A 19933-nucleotide genomic window follows, 5' to 3' on the forward strand; every position below is an offset into this window, starting at 1 on the left:
AAAAACTCCAACCCAACTGAAATTGCCAAGAGAGCAAATCTGGTTTTTCTGATCGTTGAATCTCCTCTCTAAACTTTGTTTCCAGGATAAATCAATGTCTCTTACCAGATAACTTTATAGTCACTAAAGGATACCAGTTCCTCTACGAGTAGAATTTGCTGTTGCTGACTCTTTTCTCTCTCAATCTGAAAGAGGATTTAAAAAAAAAGTCAGCCGTGTGGCTGGACATGTTAGATATTGCTATATAAATGTAATGTTTGCGGTGAGCAGGTAGATACTAAAGAAATCAGTAACTTTAAAGAAAGAAAATGGTAACATTCATTATGAAAAATAAATAAAGGAGGCAAAGTAACTCTTTGTATTTAAAGAATAATGATTAAAAACATTTCTATCCTGCTCGCCCACACTACAATAGGGCACTCAGGGTGGCTCACAATAATATCATACACAATAAAATCACAAAAAACATAATAGATTAAAATACATAAAATACAGTTGAAAAATATAGGGGGGTGCTATTAAAAGGGACTAAAGAGATAAAACTAAAAAAGGAGAGAAAATTAGTTTCAGGCTCTACCTTCAGTCCCTCCCAAAGGCTCTCCGGAACAAGATAGTTTTCAGAAGTCTCTGGAAAACCATCAAGGAGGAAGCAGAGTGGGCTTTTTGGGGAAGAGTATTCCAGAGCTTGGGGGCCACAGCTGAAAAGGCTCTCTCCCACGTGCCTGTTGGTCTAACATCTTTCATTCAGGCATGCAGAGACCAGAGGCAGCTGATCTTAAATCATGGGCAAGTACACATGGGTGTAAGCAGTCCCTCAGGTACATTGGTCCAAGGCCATTTAGGGCTTTAAAGGTCAGAACTGGCACTTTGAATTGGGCCCGGAAACAAACTGGGAGCCAGTGGAGTCAATAAAGCACAGTGGTGATATGATCCCCACACCATGATCCAGTTAACATTCTGGCTGCTGCATTTTGAACCAATTGCAATTTTGGAACCATTTTCAAAGGTAGCCCCACATAGAGTGTGTTACAGTAATCAAGCCTCAATGTCACCAATGCATGTGTCACTGTGGCCATGTCAAATGCTTCCAGGAACAGGTGCAGCTGGTAGACCAGCTTAAGTTGACCAAAAGCAGTCCTGGCTACAGCAGCCACCTGATATTCAAGTAGCAGGGCAGGATCCAGGAAGACTCCCAAACTGGACCTGCTCCTTCAAGGGGAATGTGACCCCATCCAGAACAGGTTACAGCCCTGTTCCTAGTGCAGTTTTCCCCTTGACCAGCAACACTTCTGTCTTGTCTGGAGTAAGTTCCAGTTTGTTAGCCCATATCCAGCCCTTCACAGGCTCCAGGCACCAGTTTAGGATGAGCACTCCCTCCCTGCAATCAGGTGGTGGGGAGAGGTAAGAGTTGTGTGTCTGCCATCAGCACAGGACGGCACTGTACTCCAAATCTCCGGATGACCTCTCTCAGCAGTTTCATATATATGTTAAAGAGCATCGGAATACTTGATCAGTTTTTGCAGCACCTTTAATTCCACTTATGCTAGAACCATGGAACCACCTTGTTCTCTAGCTTTGTTGCTATTGTAGTTGTTGTTATGTGCCTTCAAGTCGATTACGACTTACAGCGACCCTATGAATCAGTGACCTCCAAGAGCATCTGTTGTGAACCACCCTGTTCAGATCTTGTAAGTTCAGGTTTGTGGCTTCCTTTATGGAATCAATCCATCTCTTGTTTGGCCTTCTTTTTCTTCTCCCTTCTGTTTTTCCTAGCACTATGCTGCCTTCCAAGCATACGACAGCCCTATTTGCCGAGTCAATTTGAGTAAAGTACATCAAAGAGTCAGGCATGTTTTGACTCAGTTAATAAAATAGCTCCTACCAAATGGAGTTGAAACAAAGGTAATTATTGGACTCTTCCTTACACTTCCTTAATTTATGTGATACGCTCCCGCATTTTTTGAGATTTCTTAGAGGCAATGTCACCATCAACATACCTCCTGTTGCATGTCTCTTGATACACTTGTAGCTGACCCTCATTCACACTGAACTCTTTCAATAAAGCATCTCTGCTGGGATTCCTTAAGTTTCGTCGGGTGTCATATAACTGATTGTTCAGCTCTGCTTGGCGCTCTCGCAGTTGCCGAAACGATGAATAGAGATCTTCTTCACCTTCCTCCAAAGAGAAAAAGAAAGCTCTACTTAAACCCTTAAGCCATGATCTAGTCAAAGTTAGCCACTTCTTTTAACAACAGTCCTACTGATTTTAATATCAGAATTAAGTGCATGCTCAAATCTCTCCCACTGAAATAACTGGTCAGGGTCCATAGCAGGGGACAAGTTACACCTGAACATAGATCAACAGGGGAAAGACAGGTAGAATGGAAAGCTCCCAACAAGGTCAATAATGATCATAATAGGTTTGAGCCAAAAGGTTGCAAGTGACGGGAACTTCCATTAGTGCACAGGGCAGTGGGAAAGAGGCTGCAATTTTGCCAAGTCACCCTTCCAACAGCAATCCCTGCTTAACATCCCATTCAATGGTCCTCTGAGCCTCAGAAGTAGCTTTTCAAAGGCTACAGTCCAGAAAAGGGTCTAGGAAAAACCCATTCTCAAAACAACTCTGCTGAAGGTTATTAGGTTCCAACCCAACAATGGTATTTCTATATCAATTTCCATACTTTCACATTATCTGAGTAGACCTTACAACATATTTCAAATACAGGCTGCGCACAGGAGTGTGCTCAGCACCAAACGATAACATAACAAGATTACTTTTTAATGCCATGCTAGGTGCTAGGACTGCAGCAAGTGGGGAGGGGCACCCTTCCCTCCCCAGCTGTGAGCTCAAAGAACACACACATCCCATGCAGCAGTTAGTCTTAGAAAAACTGAAATCACAGGATTCACATCCCTCACCCTGCCAAAGTCCCCCTCCCATTTTGCTACCTGAAAATAGGGCAAAATTGGGATGTGGGGGCATTGTGAGTCCATGGTAGGTCTCCATCCTTGTGGCCAGTGACATTTAAAAGCCAAACAGCTGCTGCACTTACCAGGATCTGCTGCATCTCACAATAAACCAAGAGGGAAGCCAGCTCTATATCCTCACTATATCCATTTTTGAGAGGGACAGACCGAAAGCCTAAAGGGCAGGATTAGAAAGGTTAACTATAACTCCAGGGCTGTCTTGGACTCACACACGATGGAACAGCCCGTAGCTCACCTGTTCTATTCTTGAAAGTAGAACAGAGTTTGGAGATTTACTAGGAAGCAGCAGGCAGAGCAGGAAAGACAGGGCATCATGGAGAATCGCAAGACAGTCACATGAACCAGAGCTGGAAAAAATCACAAGCTGCCACAAGGGATCTGCATTTCTGCAACAGTTCAAAAAGCAAAAGTAGAATCTAAGCTAGCCAGACAATCTTTAGCAGGGATATATTTCAGGATTCATTCCAGATTCACAGTGTGATGAAGACTGTGACAGGATTAACTCCGTCTTACTGCAATCGTAGGGATAAGCCCACTGCAGCAGGACTGAATGCCGGGGGAAGGGATCCTCCAAAGAAAGAAACTTCAGCCATTTAACTGGCATTTTTGCCTCCCCATCTCTAAGTGGCTCAAATAGCTTACTTCTTTCCCACTGAGAAAACTGGCAATATCGTAACAGAATTTTCATGGCCACTGATTCATTGCTGATCCAGCATGTTCTATAAATGAATGAAAAAAAAAAACCACCACAGTACTACATAGTTTTTAAAAAGCCTTAAAGAATTTGTTGTCAGAATGATTGATTGTTCATGCAAACATTCCTGGACATTGACTTTTAATACCTGCTCTACTGAACTTTGGATATCTGTTTGTGTATTTTATTGTATTGGTTTTAGGATAGTATCTGAGGCGATCCAAGGATCCCCTCCACCCCTGCAGGTAATGAACCTTCACGGTAGGCACAATGTTACATCTCATAAACTGCCTCGATATTTTTACAACGAAAGGCAGTATGTAAATGATTTTAAATAAAATAAACAAATTCAGAAAAAAAGGAAAATAAAAATATTGGGGGGAATTACTAAGCAGTTATTTCTGTGTATCTAGAGCAGCAGGCTACCATGAGTCTTGAAATAAGCAAAGAGTTACAGACAGCCTAAGGAAACGAAATATGTGCTTTGAGAATTTATCATTTAAGCATTGGATAATTAACTCCAGGTGGGCTTGTTTGCATGATAAAGGCTGAGCAGTTAGCAGGGCAGGAAAAATCTTGGCAAGGCTGAGTCAAAAGCTTGCAGGCAAGAACAGGCAAGGTTGTACTTGGCCCAAGGGCCTGAATGATCAGCATAGTTAAGGCAAAAACCTTAGCAAGGAGTCATCGAAGCTTATCACAGATAAAAGATCTAATAAAGTGTTTGTGAACACTACAAATAAATAAAAAGAGTGAGGCTCAAAGACCACGCAGCTTAATTCTGCAATCATTTATGCTTGATCAGTCTTAGTTGAAAGAGACAGTCTCAATTTCCCTTTTTTATGTAGAGCAGTGTACCAAGCAAAACATGTTGCCTGTGAACTGAAAACCAAAGAAATGTGTAAATTATCACAACTTTCGTTTAACCTGTCAATGTTATCCTTGATATTTACCTGATTTGATTCCTCTAATAGGGAAAGTGCAATGTGCTAAAAAGTTGGGATCACTGAACATGTCTTCCTCATAAACAGTGAAGCGCAGAAATGCTAGGTTGGGGTCATAAATTTCAAACTTCACTTGCTCTTGAGATATCCAAACTGGGTTAAGGCCATTATCATCTGTTTTTTAAAGAAAGAAATACATTTTGTAATAAAAAGCAAGCACTTTCCATTGGCACATTGGTATTAATTAAGGTCTGCACAGCTTGAGATCAAGGAAGCCGGACACAGGTCCCTAGCCACATATTTATTTAAGGCATTTATATGTCACTTAATCATTCATATTTCTATTGTATCTTTGTAATCTACTAGCTGCTGACAGTCTCCCTATTTTTGCAAAGTCAGGTAAACAGAAACATTCAGAAAAGTAGAGCTGAGCTGAGCTACGAAGTTGTGCTCAACCTGGTGGACCACAATGCTATGCAGGCATGACCTAACCCTCCAGGCATGACATTTATTTACTTTGGTATTTATGTACCACCCAACAACAAATGTTCTCTGTGGGGTTTGAAATTAAAACCATAAAAAAGAGAATGTTGGATGTTCACTGAATGTCCTTTCTGCTTTGGTTTGAACGAGGCACCCAGATAGCAACAGGTTAAGCCTTCCTATTGCCCAGGAAGGCAGGGAATAGAACACTGGTTCATTTACTGTGAATAGGCCTTTAGGCTGGCATAATGAGACAATCCACATGGTAAGCTGTGTGCCCTGATTCACCCAGGAAGGGACATGTGAAGAGATTTAATATATTGTCCCCTCTCATGAGCTCGAGCCTAAGTAGGATCCAAGAAGGAAGGCACAGACAGAAAAAAACAGGAATTAGGCAATAGACCATACACACACATACAGAGCTGAGACCTAATGTGGTGAGAGAGGGGGTAGAAGCCCACAAGGAGTAATGAGGTGGTCTTGTGAGAGAGAAGGGTGTGGTCATGGACGCAGACACCAGCCTAGCAGGCCCTTTCATGGTAAGTGTATCAATGTCCCATTCTCAGGTTGGCATGTGGAACATCCACATGATGGGATTTATCAGTCCCACCAGAGCTACTTGAGAACTAGAGGGGGAATGCTTGTGTTTAGGGCTACCTACTGTGGTGGTTGGACATTCTGTAGAAACCACTTGCCAAAGGAAGCTCTGCTGTGGCATACAAGCATAGACAATAATTTGTAGTGCCTAGGGAACATGAAGGTGGATGACCCAGTGGCTGCCCAGCCGGCGGCGGTGGCGGCGGTGGTGGTGGTGGTGGTATAACCCGCCATTTTTCCAAAACTGGAACTCATGGCAGCTTCCAGATAAAAAATACATATACCGTATATTCCGGCGTATAAGACGACTGGGCGTATAAGACGACCCCCAACTTTTCCAGGTTTGGGATATACTCGCCGTATAAGACTACCCCTGCGTATGACATGCCATTCTTGCCTTCGTATCGAACAAGTTTGTTATTCCAGATAGCATAGCTAAGTTTCTTGTTTTTTGTTTGTGTATTCGTTTCCCAGAGTGTGAAGGTTTTGTTATCTGTCTATCCTACGTTTCTTCCTTCCCTCTGTCTTGTGTTTGACATCGTTTGTCTCGTTGTTCCTGGGGAATTCCTTGGGGGGGGCCCTCCCTTCCCTGATCCTTTCCCCCAGAACTTTAGCCTACGGCTCCCAGAGATACCGCGGCTGCGGTTCTCTCTCTCTAAGGCGGCTGCCTTAGTCTCCTTTTGTTAAGGGAGCTTACGGCTTTCCTTCTCGCCCAGCGGCACTCCTCTGCCCTCGTTTAGCCTCGCAGGAGCCGCTGCTCTCTGCCGATCCTAACGGCGATTCCGGGAGACCGCGGCTGCGACTCTCCCTCGCTCAGCAGGCGGCTGCAAGTCTAATCGAGAGCTTCCGATCGCGGCTCTCTGCCTCGCGCCGCCTCACTCTCTCCCTTTTATCGCCGCCTATTTCGGCGGCCCCAGAGCCTGCGGCTGCGGCTCTTTCCCTTGCTCTGCCTCCCCCTCCCTCCGGCTTTCTCCGCGGCAGTTAATTACACTGCAACGACCATTGAAGCCTGCGGCTGTGGCTCCGTTTAAATTTGTAGTCCAGCAATGCCCACTCTTGTGAAATAACTACCCGTATATTCCGGCGTATAAGACGACTGGGCGTATAAGACGACCCCCAACTTTTGAGAAGATTTTCCTGGGTTAAAAAGTCGTCTTATACACCGGAATATACGGTAATTAAAAACATACCAAGTCTACATTAAAATAAGATTAAACTATTTCCAATATTAAAACCATACACACATATAGCTAAAAAAGTTCAGACTAGTTTAAAAATGATATAATAGACATTAGCAATGCAGCACCCGTCACACCCTATCCTTAGCCTTCAATTCCAAAGGCTTGTTGGAATAGGAAGGTCTTTGCTTGTCGGCGGAAGGACTGCAAAGAGGGGTCATTCTTATCTCCCTAGGAAGGGAATTCCAAAGCCACCGAGAAGGCCCTCTCACGCGTCCCCACTAGTCGTACTTGAGAAGTTGTGGGTATTGAGAGAAGGGCCTCTCCTGAGGATCTCAGGGCCCGGGCAGGCTCATACAGGGAGATGTGCCTTTGGTCTGCACCACAGAGGCAGCTGAGGCCCTGGCGGAATGGGTGGCAATGCATAAGGGCATTGCTTCGTGTTGTGTTTCATAGGCTAGGGCAGTGCAGGCCCTGATCCATCTGGCTGTATCAGTAGCTAGGACCTTCTTTCACAACGATGTGGACTGGACAGAGGCTACTGGATCGTCTGGAGAACTGAGTCCTCTGGATATATATTTTGAGCATTCTTCTAACATCCATATTTACTCCCCTGGATAACAGCAGAAGTTTTCAGAATAAATTCTTGTGCCCTGTGAAGGTGGAGTTGACCTTCAAGATGAAGGATGAGTTCATGAATCATTCTACATGGTCTTTGTAGAAAACAGAGATTCCCAGTGATAGATAGCCACCCCAAGTCTGAGATTCTGCATGCTGTGGTGATAGCTCTGAAGAAAAAGTACTTTCGGTGAGATACATTTGGGATGCTTGGAGGGAGGATGCCGGATGGGGACGATGTGGAGTTGCCAAGCCAGGAAATGGTAAATGACTGGAGAACTCAACAGTGAGGCCTCCTTAAGGAAGCATTTCATGTGACAATAGTGGCTTAGGGGGCTGGACCCAGACAGAGGTGAGGCTGCCTGGGTTTATCCACCATATGAAGGACTGAGAGTCCTAAGGAGAAAGGTATACCCACAGGGATCTCTTCTCAGCTATGGCTAATCATTAAGGGAAAAGGCCATTGCAGAAGATGAGTCAGAGTCATGTCATCTGCTTATCTATGGCAAGCTGATTTCTTTCTGAAGAGCCTGGTCTTATTTCCTTTGGTCTGTATATCTGGACAAGATCAGCTGACTTTACTAGGAACCCATGGCTCCTGAAGGTGGCTAGGATGAGCTGCAGATCTGGTTTGTCGCTGGATGGCAACCAAAGGAGCAGATTGTTGAGATAAAGATATATGTGAATGCCTTGAAGATGGAGATGGGCTGCCACTGATATCATGAGCTTAATAAAGACTCGAGGGACAGGTGCCAGGCGAAATGGCATGGATGCATACTGATGATGTTTGTGATCATAGATGAACGTGAGGAGAGTTCTGTGAAGAGGAGCAGTGTTAACTTACTGAAGTCCAATAGTCCCTGGCTGAAGGGCTTCTTTGATGGATTCAGGGACTCCATCCTGAACTTGCTATACACTGACCTGCAGTGGCTCTCCTGGATTTCAGACCAGGGTCTCCCTAAGCCCTCCTTGGAGATGCCAGGGATTGAACATGAGACCTTCTGCATGCAAAGCAGATGCTCTACTACTGAGCCACAACCCCTTCTCCTTTTTAGATGGAAAATGATCTAAAAACGAAATGCTTTTAAATGCTCGTTTGGTTAATATTTTGTTTTATTGTCTTTTACAGTTATTCAGTATTTTTTGTGGTTTCATTGCTTCTTTAATCTTTTTGTTCTGTGGGCTGCTCTGGGAACCTCGAAGACTGGGATAAAAGTGCATGAAACAAATAAACCCTATAGCATTGGTAAAGGTACAGGGGCATGAACTTGCTTAGCCCCTGTTTGGGAAACTACTAAGAGACCCACATAAGCTGCTCACAGCTTCTGAAGAAAAATGGAGTTGGATATAAACAGAATTATGTAACTCTGTGGAACTGTCTACCCAGTGATAGAACCATAGAGCCTCCTCCCGAATTTCCTACTAATTTTATATTTACATATTCAAAAACCCCGCATCTGAATATAAGATAACTGTGCACACCAATCAATCATATGGACTTCTGTCTGGAGTAATGAGGTATGATTGATCTCCAATTCGAATATAAACAGGATGATTACTTTCAAAAGCACATAGCTACTCTGCAACAAAGGTGTAGAACAATTTAGTGATGACTGTTTTTCTGCCTTAATGAGTAGCCTCATTAGGGCTGCAATCCAATGCACACTTACTTAGCAGTAATGAACTCAGTGATATTTATTTCTGAGTATACATTTTTGGGATTGCACTGTAAGAGTCCAAAAGTAACCTAGGCACCATCAACCCAAAGCCCCATTCAACAGAAGTACGTTGTCAGTTTCCTCCAGCTGAAATGCTTGAGTTTGGCTGAACCACAGCTTCGGTTTTCAAGAAAATGCTGAAAAACTGAAGACATTCTCAGGAATTGCTATTCCTATCCTTTGTATATAACTTGTGAAGTTTAAACACGATGCAATTATTATTAAACACTTGTAAACACCATAAATTTCCTAAGAGCTATAAGAGACAAGACAGTCCCTGCCTTCAGTCAGATAGACATGATATAAAAGCGAATGGGAAGGGAAGAGGAAAGCAAACACATGAGCAGCCTGTACCTTCACTGGCTGATGGACAGGGCCAGAATGGTGGTCTTCTTGCTGTGATGTTCTTCCTGGGAGGCCAGGGGGTGCTGCTTCCCAGTGGCCCCAGGTTTCACAGGCTGTTGCAGAGGCCATAGTGCCTCCTTTCAGTTATACAGTCCCAGGTAACTTGATCAATTGCTTTACTAATTTCATTTATTTAAGATATTGTTATCCCATCCTGTCTCCGAGTAACTCTGTAAGATCTATTAGGCTGAGAGACGGCGATTGCCCCAAGGTTACCCAGTAAGTTTTTCAGAGGAATGGAGGTTTCATAGCTTTCTTTTATATCGTCACAGAACCCATGTTTCCATAAATAATTTAAAAAATACTTACTCACAACAGTTGTCTTGAATTTATTGTTGTCATATTCAGCCCCACAAATTTCTACCTCTACAAAGGGGCAGGCGATACTTCTACCAGGCTTGGGTAGATGGCGAGCACCGATGACCTGTTTCAGACCAGTATCTCATGTTATTATTTGGGTAATTCTAAGTGAGTTATTGATATGTTTATAAACATCTAAGAAGGTATTGCCCAAACAGTTAAATTACAATCATGCAGCTTTTTTCTCTCAAACACATTAAGTCACAACTGATTTTAATAATTGTTACAAATACTTCCACTGAAACAAATGGGCATAAGTGCTCAACTTCTGCTGCAAGCATCTCATTACTTTCACAATGGATCCAGCCAAACAGACCTTCAAGATCATGTCATCAAAATACACAGTGGTCAGAACAATGAAAAGGGCCAATATTTTGTTACAAAGAAAGTGGCACTTAGCTTGTTTTTCTTCTAAAATGCTGCTATATAAATGAACTTTGTTTTAAGAAAATTTGTGGCAGCAATTTCATATCCAAATAGAAAGCTAACCAGGGTAGGCAATTAAGGACCCCCAATGTTTTTGCCTTGCATTCGTGCAAACACCATCAGAATTGTTCCTTTGACAGCCAATCCTATACCTCAACAGGTATCTGCATTGCTATTGCTACTGAAGAACAAGGCAGCGGGGGAGGGAGGATATCGGGAAATGCTTAAAAGGTATTCTGACCCAGCTTCTCAAGCCCAGGAAGATACAGATAATACTGCCACAAATATAAATATACAACACTAGCACTGGATTATTACTGTGTCCAGGAGAGCAAGGGTAGTGAACTCACAAGCAAGCATTGTTTGACATTATAAAAGAATATGTACACGACAGATGGGGTATACCACCAAGCAGGCTACGGGCAGATACAACACAAAGATGTTGTCCCCTTCCATAGAAGAGCTCCTTTCCATGAGATGAGAGTTCTCCCGGAAGTTGCAGTCTGTCAAGTACTACTGAAAACAAGGTGCCTATTTTTGCAGATGAGGAATGTGCGGGCTTCAATTTACTTCTTTAAAAAACCAAAATAATTTACCCTCACTGTCAAAATCATCTGTAGTTTCTTCTTGGATTCATTTGGCACTGGGTCATACGCCTCATTCCTCATGCTTTCTGGCTGGAGTACATAACCAGTCCGGCCATTAAGTGAAAACAAGGCATGATTCATTTGCATGTATTTATCTGAAGAGAGAATTTTTAAAAGCTGTGTTAGCCAGATTTCCTGTTTTAACAAATCTAAAGGGATTACAAAAATGTCAGTCAAATAATAAAGATTAGCAGCATCTAATTTTCCCCAAATGTGTGAATAACAGTCTGGGTCAGTCTAGCTGCGTGGGTCTTTTCCCACAAAGTTGATACCATCCCACCTGATAGAATTGCTACCAAATGGGAAAGATCCACATGATCAGTCCAATCAATATCAATGACAAGTTCAGGTTGCGGGGATATGCAATAGTGCCACAGGAAAGCATTTCCCACACCATTTTCCCATGCTGGGGATGGATGGGAGAGAAAGACTAGGGGCAAGTGTTGGGAGTTTTGCCTGAATAATAAATGCAAATCAACTGTGATGAGTGATATACAAATCTCCCTTCTGAATTACCCTTTTGTTTAGTGAGGATAGTATTGCAAAAGACATCTCACACTGTTCAATTCCGAAGGAAGTTTTTCACACATTTATTTTTTCAGTTACTGGAGGGGTGATGACTGGATTTGCAGAAAATTGATTAGCTACTGTCAGACTCAAAGAAGGATATTACCAAAGTAGTGACTGACTGTGGGTCTCTTCACACCCTTTCCACAAACTAACTCCTATTTAGCCACTTTCAGCTGCATTAATTGTTTTATATACTGTTTTATCTTGTACGTCGCCCAGAGTAGCTGGACAACCAGCCAGATGGGTGACTAACAAATTTAATAATAAATAAATAAATAAAAAACTCCTAGACTACTATTCAGGAGTCACTACCATAAAGCAATGAGAAAGTGACTGGCAAAAAGAGAAACCATTTCTTCAGCTTTTAATGGTCTTGCTGAAGTAGTATTCAATAGTTTATAAGAGACTGAAAAACAAGCAAACAGCAGGTGTTAGATGGGTGGTTGGCAGCTTAAATAGCTTTCTGTTTAAAGTTGTTCCCACCTGTCAGTGAAACTGTAAAAGTTTCAACTCTGTTTACAAGAACAGACCAATTTTTCCAGAGTGTTAATGTAAACATTTAGTTTGTAAAATACAACATAACATTTTATATAAATTGTGCCGTATAAGTGTACATATACCTAAGGGTTTGCTCCCTTTGGTCTCCGTGCAATTCTTGCTTAAACTGTAAGGAACACATTTGTACCAAATAATAATATGAAAAAGCCGATCCTACACACAGGGAGCATTCACATGCAAAGGCTTAGATTAATTTATGCTTAAATGAGTTCCCATAAGACACACTTATATTCTTTACCCTTCCAATATTTAGATGTGCCACAAACAGTGCAACATACGATTATAATACATTTAGCAAGTGACATGAAAATGTGAGGGCTTCCCCTTTTCCATTAAGCAGGACACCTTGGGAGGAAAAACATGAAATTCTTACAGTGAATTTCTATTCCCTGGAGGGCAGTCCTGACTTGCTGGAGCCTCCCTCTGCTGTGTAGGCAGGGTCCACTTCTAACTGCCTCACCCAGGGGGAGGGGCCATCCCCACTCTCCAGACTGGATGTCAGAGCAAGGACGAGCCCTCAACCCCATCCAGGATCCCGCGTCATAGCCAAGCTCCTGCTCGATTGGCTTGCTGCTTCCACAGGCCCTACTGGAACTTATTAAAACAGACTTTAACAGGGAACATGCAAACGAACTAACTAATGAAACCAAGAACACTTGTTAGTGGCACAGTTAAGAAATATGCCAGGAAATCCCTGAGGGACCCTAGCTACCTCACCACAGGTGGGATGCTGGCAGAAGCCTCTAACAATGCATGACCCGCTGTCCAGGACTAAGAGGTGGGATCCTGCCCTCCAGGAACCCCTGGGAATAGAAATTCACGGTAAGAATTTCATGTTTTCCCCGGAGGTTCATGGAGGACAGTCAGTCAGAGTAGTTCGTGCATGACCATCTGTCCGGACTCCTGCCCTGGGACAAGCAGGTCTGTTATATCCCGAGAGTCAGGATATAACAGACCTGCTTGTCCCAGGGCAGGAGTCTGGACAGATGGTCATGCACGAACTACTCTGCAGGACCTTTTGACCGAATGCTGCGTCTGCAGATGCCCAGGAGTCAATCTTATAATGTGTAGAGAATGAATGTAGCAAAGCCCACATGGCTGCCCTGCATACATCTAAAAGAGGAAAACTACCCTTGAAGGCTCCTGATATAGAAGCCCCTCTCAGGGAATGAGCTGTGAGGCCTCCAGGAGGAGTTTTCCCAAGAGTTTGGAAAGCCAAGACTATCGCTGCCTTCAGCGTGAAATGGAGGAGGACAAGACCTTAAGACCAAGGGACTTCCCCTTGAAGGAAACAAACATAGCCTCTGTCTTACAGAACGCAGAGGTCTTGTCCAAATAAAACCTAAGAGTCCTGAGGACGTCCAAGGTATGCCACATCCTTTCCTTGGATGACCCTGGGTTTGCACAGAAAGATGGCAATACAACGTCCTGCGACCTATGAAACGGAGTTAATTTTAGGTATAAATGATGGGCCTGGGCAAAGGACCACTTTGTCCTGGCGAAAGATGCATGGCTGGCTGTCCGAAGACAATGCCCCAAACTCGGATACTCTATGTGCCGAAGTGATGGCCACTAAGAAAATGGTCTTGAGAGTCAGAAACGTAAGATCATAGGTAGCTAGAGGGTAAAAGCGGGCCCCATCAGCACAGATAATACCCAGTTCAAGTTGCATGTGGGAAATCGGTGAACCACTGGAGGATTCCTCTGTCCAACCCCTTTGAGAAAACATTGGAAAACAGGGTGAGAAGATAAAGAAAAATGCTGCCTAAAGCATCTGCTTGTCTCCTAGAAGCGCTTGTACTCAAATCCTTTTCTAATCCTGACTGGAGGAACCCCAGAACGTCAACCAGTTTTCTGGAAGAAGGATCTCTCCCCCTAGCATGGCACCAACTCAGGAATACTTCCAAGTGGAACTGTATGTTTTATTCGCAGAGACTTTGCAGGAACCATAAGCATATCTAAAACCTCCCTTGAGAACCCCAACTCCCTCAACCAGAGCTGCTCAACCACCATGCTGTCAGACAGAAGAGGTCCGGATGAGGATGAGATATGGGTCCCTGAACCAAGATGTTCCCCCCAGATGGAAGGCACCAGGGTCTCTGGATAGATGAATCAACTCTGGAAACCACAACCTCCTTGGCCAATATGGTGCAACGAGTATCACCTCTGCCCTCATGTGACATATCCATCGAATCGTCTGAGGAATGAGGCTGAAGGAGGGAAAGGTGTAGAGAAGTCCCTGAGGCCACTCTGTCACTAGAGCATCCATCACCAATGTCCCCTCCAACTGGTGCTGGGAGAAGAAATTGGGTAACTGAGTGTTGTGTTGCTTTGCAAAAAGGTCCAGGATCGGACTCCTGAAGTGATAGATTACTTGCTGGAAAACCTGAGGATGTAACTGCTACTCTGCATCCGACACTACTGTCCTGCTGAGCTAATCTGCTGTGACATTTAATGTCCCTGCCACATGCTCCGCTCGTAAGGACTGTAGGTGTCTCTCTACCCAACTGAACAGCTGGTGAGCCTCCTACATCAGCGCTTGATCTCGTGCCCCCTTGATGATTCAAATAACCCTTGGCAGACACGTTGTCAGTCCTCACCAGCACGTGGCTTCCCTTGATGAGGGGAGTGAACTCCAGCATCACCAATCGAACTGCTCTCAGTTCCAGCTAATTGATGCTCTGCTGTACTTTCTTGGTAGACCACACCCCTTGCATCCCTTGTGAGTCCAGGTGTGCCCCCCAACCTAACAAACTGGCATTGGTAGTAATCATCTGTCTGACCAGAATCTCTATCTAGTCTTACTCCCTCCTGCAGCCACTGAGGAGTCAGCCACCATCTCAGTCTTCTGAGAAGAGTCTGTGGAATCAACACATGCTCAGTGTGTAGCTGTGCAATTTGTTCTTGACATGGAATCTGTAACTGGAAGAGAGGATGGGTGTGGAAACGTGCCCAGTTCACCAACATGCCCTGCAATTTTGCCAGTTCCACCAGATCCCCAGCTTCCAATGACACCACCTTCTTCACTAGGGTCTGAATCTTGTCTACTTGCTTGTCCCTAAGTCGCATTCAGAACTGTAGTGTATCTATCTGTACCCCAGATGCGTGATGTCCTGTGTAGGCTGAAGAGCACTTTTCTTGAAGTTTACTACAAACCCATGGTCCTGAAGGCATGACAAGATGCTTTGCATGTCGGTGTAGCATTGTTCCCTCGCAGGAGCCCTCACCAAGATGTCGTCAAGGTAAGGATGCACCCTCACTCCCAGGGTCCTGAAGTGAGCCACCAAGGCCACTAGAACCTTTGTAAAGACCCTGGGAGTGGAGGTAAGTCCAAACGGGAGTGTTCTGTACTGGTAATGCCAACCTCCATAGCAAAATCACAGAAACCTCCTGTGTTTCTTGTGTATCTGACAAGTCTATCAAAGCCATCCAGTTGCCATAGCAAAATCACAGAAACCTCCTGTGTTTCTTGTGTATCTGACAAGTCTATCAAAGCCATCCAATTGCCTGAGCAATTGATTTGAGAATCTCCATCTTGAATTTCTTGTAGGCCATCCTCCTGTTGATTTATTTGAGATCAAGTATTGCCCGGACCTCCCCATTTTTCTTCGGAATGAGAAAAAAGATGGAGTAACACTCCCCTCCTCCGATCGTGTGTTGGGACTGGTTCCACTGCTTGGATGGACAGGAGGTGACATAGCTTTGCAAAATGCTCTGTGTTTGTATGTTGCTGTAAATTTTTCCCTTGGTTGGCTGGAAAAGTCCAAGGAGTATCCTAAAGAAACTGTTCTGCGTACCCATTTGTCTGTTGTGGTCTGCGCTCACCTGTCAGCAAAGCATTTGAGTTTGCCTCCTATTGCTCCTTGAGGAGGATGGCGTTAGGCCGACTGGCTCTTCTTAAATTTTGAAATTTGAAACGTCTTAAATTTGTGGCTAGAAGACAAGGATGTGGAGGACTGGTTTTGCAAAGAAACTGATCCCCCGACCTCTCAGTTCAACATGGCCTGTAGTTGGTAGAGGATGCTTCCCACTGATATTGCCTGGATACACAAAAGGACTGTCTCTGGCGCTGATTGTGGTCATCCTTCTTAGAGCTTGGGAGTGCCTTTTGTTTGTCCCACATCTCCACCAGCACCTTCTCAAGTGGCTCCCCAAACAGTTTCATTCCCCCGAAGGGGTAGTTTGTCAGAAGACTTTGAGACCCAGGGTCAGCGTTCCAGCTCCACAGCCATACACTGCATCGCGCCACCGTGCTAGCCGCCATTGCTCTGGCATTTAGTTGCATGGCATCCCTTGTGGCATCTGCCTCAAAATGCTATGGGCATTTTGGTTAGACCACCCCTCAGAGCCTTGGGAACATCCTCTCTGCCAGCCATCTCCTGTGCCCACAACATGCTGGCCTGAGCCATGACGGAAGTTGCGGCGGAGGCCCTGAACACAGCTGCTTCTTCCTCAAAATCTCTATGCAGGGCTGCCTCTACGTGTTTGTTGCAGGGGTCCCTAGGATCCCTTTCTCCTTCTGATGAGATGGTTGCTGACGATGACAAAGCCGCAACGGGGGAACCTACTGCCGGTGTTCTAAGCTGGTCCATCACCCATTGAGGGAAGAGGTAATGCTTATTAACCAGTTTGTGTGAAGGTTTGTCTTTATTGCAGGTAGCCCACTCCCCTTTCCATAACTCCCTAAATGAGTCAGGAAAAGGAATCGTAGCCGCCACCTGCTGGCCCTCTTAGGACGATTTAGCTCCTAAGCCTTGTCTCTGGTGGTTGTAATCTGCTCTTCAGGGAGTTCCAATATTCTCCCAGCCTTGACCACTAGAGCTGGGAAGAAAGACTGGAACAGCCTCCCCTTAGGAGGTGAAGCCTCCAGCTCTTCCTCAGAAAACTCTCCCTCCTCTCTCTCCTCCACAGAGAGTGATCTGAGAGCAGACCCAAAACAGCCACCACCCTCCTGCTGTGCTTGGAGGGATAGAGACTTGGTGCACCTGTGTTTGGCCTGGCATACCTTGCTAAGGTGCTTTCTTTTTCCTTCCTTTTCTTAGTCAGGTCTCTCTGCGATTCCTGCTGGGAATCCTGTATGCCAGGGGCTTTAGAAGTACCTGCCAAGCTCTTGGCACTCTTTACCTCCTGTGCCACAATCCCCCTAATTCAAGCCCTGAATTTCAGGAACTCCTCCCCCCCTGGGAGCCCAGTTGTGGGGAGACAATGTGCACTCACCCCTTCCAATGGGTTATGAAGCTCTGCCACTGATTTGACCCTGGAAGATCGGTTAGAAGAGAACCCTTCCTGGTCGCTATGAGAGCAGCCCGCCTGGTCCTCCATGCATCTAACCGCCTGGAATCTGGCCTCTCTGCTGTTCTCCATGGCTGCTGCCAAATGAGCTCTCACCAATCCCAAGGTGGGGGTGGGTGAAGAGCCACTCAGTGCTGCACTGCAGTTTTGGCAGGAAACTTGCAGCCCGCTCTATGCCAGCTGCCCACTGAAACCCACGATCGTGCCTCTGCCTGCTGAGTAGGCGCACCTCACTGCAACTTCCGAGCTGTTCCTGGCTTGTTCAGAAAAGCAGCCACACCTCCATTCGTCTTGTGGAGTGGGGCCCACTGCTTTTTACTCCCTCACCTTCTAATGCCCCCCCAAACCCACTTTGACTAAGGTAAAAGGGAAGGGTGGGTGAAGGGGGGACAAGAGAAGAAAGGCGTGAGAAAAAAATAAAAAATTAAGCTAAAAACACTAGAAGCCGCTGAGCTCTTAAGGAGCTCTATTAGACCCAACCATTCCCAGCAAAAGGCAGGGCCGCTCTGGAGAGTGCGGATGGCCCCTCCCCCTGGGTGAGGCAATTAGAAATGGACTCTGCCTCCACAGCAGAGGGAGGCTCCATCCCAAGAGTCAGAACTGCCCTCCAGGAACCTCCAGGGAAAGGGTGCTTACTTATAAAGTGATGGGTGGGTCAGCTGAGAAATGGCTCAGCAACTCCACTGTGTGATTTTTACCTGGTGTCTGGAAATTAAGAGCCACCATCTGGGAGCCACAAAACCAGAAGCGAAAAGGGTCATAATTCGAGGAGTCCACTCTCTGCCCTTTTGGGTATATTCGCGTCAGTCCCTTCTGATTATATTTTAGTACTTCAATAGGCTTCTGCTTGACAATGCCTTCTGCTTTGGTCTCCACAAAGGAACGGATTTCTTTGTAATCAGGATTTTCTACAAAAGTTAGAAGTGGGAAGAAGCCAATATAAGTATCTAACTCCAATGAAGCTTAGCAATATTGATGGTCAGTTGTCATTGTTCCATGCCCAAGTGTGCTTCTCTAAACACTAAAACTATAACGGCTAGCACTTTTGGCACCCATGCTACAAGTCAAGCCCAATGGATGAGTCCAGCATGTGCTACAATTCAGTTTTGCCTCTGGTCTAGTGAGCCAGAGACCAGGCGACAGCAAAGGGAAGGGAAGCAGGCTGGGATGCCGGCATGAGTTGATTTTGTCACCAAGCCCATCAGCCCTCCTGCTCCTTTTTCAGGAATGCCACAACTTCCTACTGCCTCTGCCACTCCTGACACACACGTCGCAGGTAAGTCACCCATGCACTTAAACATGGTAGGTAAGCTGGAACAACCTTAAAAACCATCAGAAGGATGCCACGATTTGGTGTTCTATAAATTATTTCTTAGAGGATGCATTACCTAGCTAAATCTAACTAGCAATTAGGAAAATTTGCTCAGAATCCCTAGGGAGGGCATACTTCCTGAATGTTTTACATATTGACTTGCAATGTCAGTATGTGTTTCAGGGACGTTTATTTACTATGTTTGGCACTTCAGAAAGGGAAACTACAGCCACTCTGGTTTTCTGCCACACTTACCTTCCAATATTTTCCTTCTTGCTCATTCACGGTGTCTACTTTTTTTCTTATTGTTTGTTTCATATTCATATCCCAACAGGTTTTTTTTTTTTGGGGGGGGGGGTTGCATGCACACACACCAGCTTTCAGAGACCCGAAGAGGTAAGTCTGAAAAACCGGCAAATTGAGACTCTGGCATCATCCCTAGTAAATTGCACTTTTAAAAAAGCTATCTTCCATTGTGTGTGTGTAGTGTGGGAGCACCTACTCTCTGGAACTCCTTGCCCATTGATATTAGGAAGGCACATTTGCTGAACTGCTTTCGGTGCCTGCTAAAACACATTTATTTAATCAAGCCCACCCAGACACGAAATTTTAATCATGTAATTTTAGCATGTGATTTATTTCAAAACCTCTTATTTTTATTGTGCTCGCTTCGGCAGCACATATACTAAAATTGGAACGATACAGAGAAGATTAGCATGGCCCCTGCACAAGGATGACACGCAAATTCGTGAAGCGTTCCCAAAAAAGAAAAGAAAAAAAACCCTCTTATTTTTATTTATATTTTGATAAATTATATGTCAACTTGTCTTTTAACATTTGATTTTATTGATATTTTTAATGAAAATTTTATATTTTATGTAAACCACTTAGAGGTTTTTGTCAGTTAAGTGGTACACAACTTTTGTTATATAGATAGATCCAGATCCAGATATATATGTACATATATATAAGTGCTGGCCATTTTTTCTGTATTTTAGCATTTAAAATGTTAATGATTTTATTTATACACAGCCATGATATTTTTTGTTTGTTTGTTTATGAAGCAACAAGAGAGGAAGACAATACTCACTTTGCAGGTGTCCTAGAGCCAGCAGGAGAAAAGCCAGTACCCTGAGTTTTGCCATT

At 44.5% G+C, this 19933-nt stretch overlaps 1 protein-coding gene and 1 non-coding gene across 6 annotated transcripts in view; one reads left to right on the top strand and one right to left on the bottom strand.

Moving 5' to 3' along the window:
* Positions 1-19933, bottom strand: part of PLCG2 (phospholipase C gamma 2) — a 105705-nt gene that overhangs the window by 1021 nt on the left and 84751 nt on the right. For 2 of the 5 annotated variants that reach the window (XM_061594092.1, XM_061594091.1), the window contains exons 27-33: positions 18174-18383; positions 11005-11150; positions 9932-10046; positions 4633-4797; positions 3054-3142; positions 1998-2176; positions 106-185 (exon numbers count right to left, since the gene is read on the bottom strand). In XM_061594092.1, coding sequence (XP_061450076.1) covers positions 143-185; positions 1998-2176; positions 3054-3142; positions 4633-4797; positions 9932-10046; positions 11005-11150; positions 18174-18383 — 947 coding nt within the window. In that variant the 3' untranslated portion in view covers positions 106-142. Of the gene's footprint in view, positions 1-105; positions 186-1997; positions 2177-3053; positions 3143-3223; positions 3375-3641; positions 3708-4632; positions 4798-9931; positions 10047-11004; positions 11151-18173; positions 18384-19933 lie in introns of those variants that run through there. The other 3 variants (XM_061594093.1, XM_061594095.1, XM_061594094.1) reach the window with 3 other exon arrangements.
* Positions 19449-19555, top strand: LOC133369461 (U6 spliceosomal RNA). The gene has a single exon (XR_009758894.1). It is a non-coding gene; the product is annotated as a U6 spliceosomal RNA (small nuclear RNA).

Source organism: Rhineura floridana, chromosome 13, assembly GCF_030035675.1.
Source record: "Rhineura floridana isolate rRhiFlo1 chromosome 13, rRhiFlo1.hap2, whole genome shotgun sequence".
NCBI classification, from domain to species: Eukaryota; Metazoa; Chordata; class Lepidosauria; order Squamata; family Rhineuridae; genus Rhineura; species Rhineura floridana.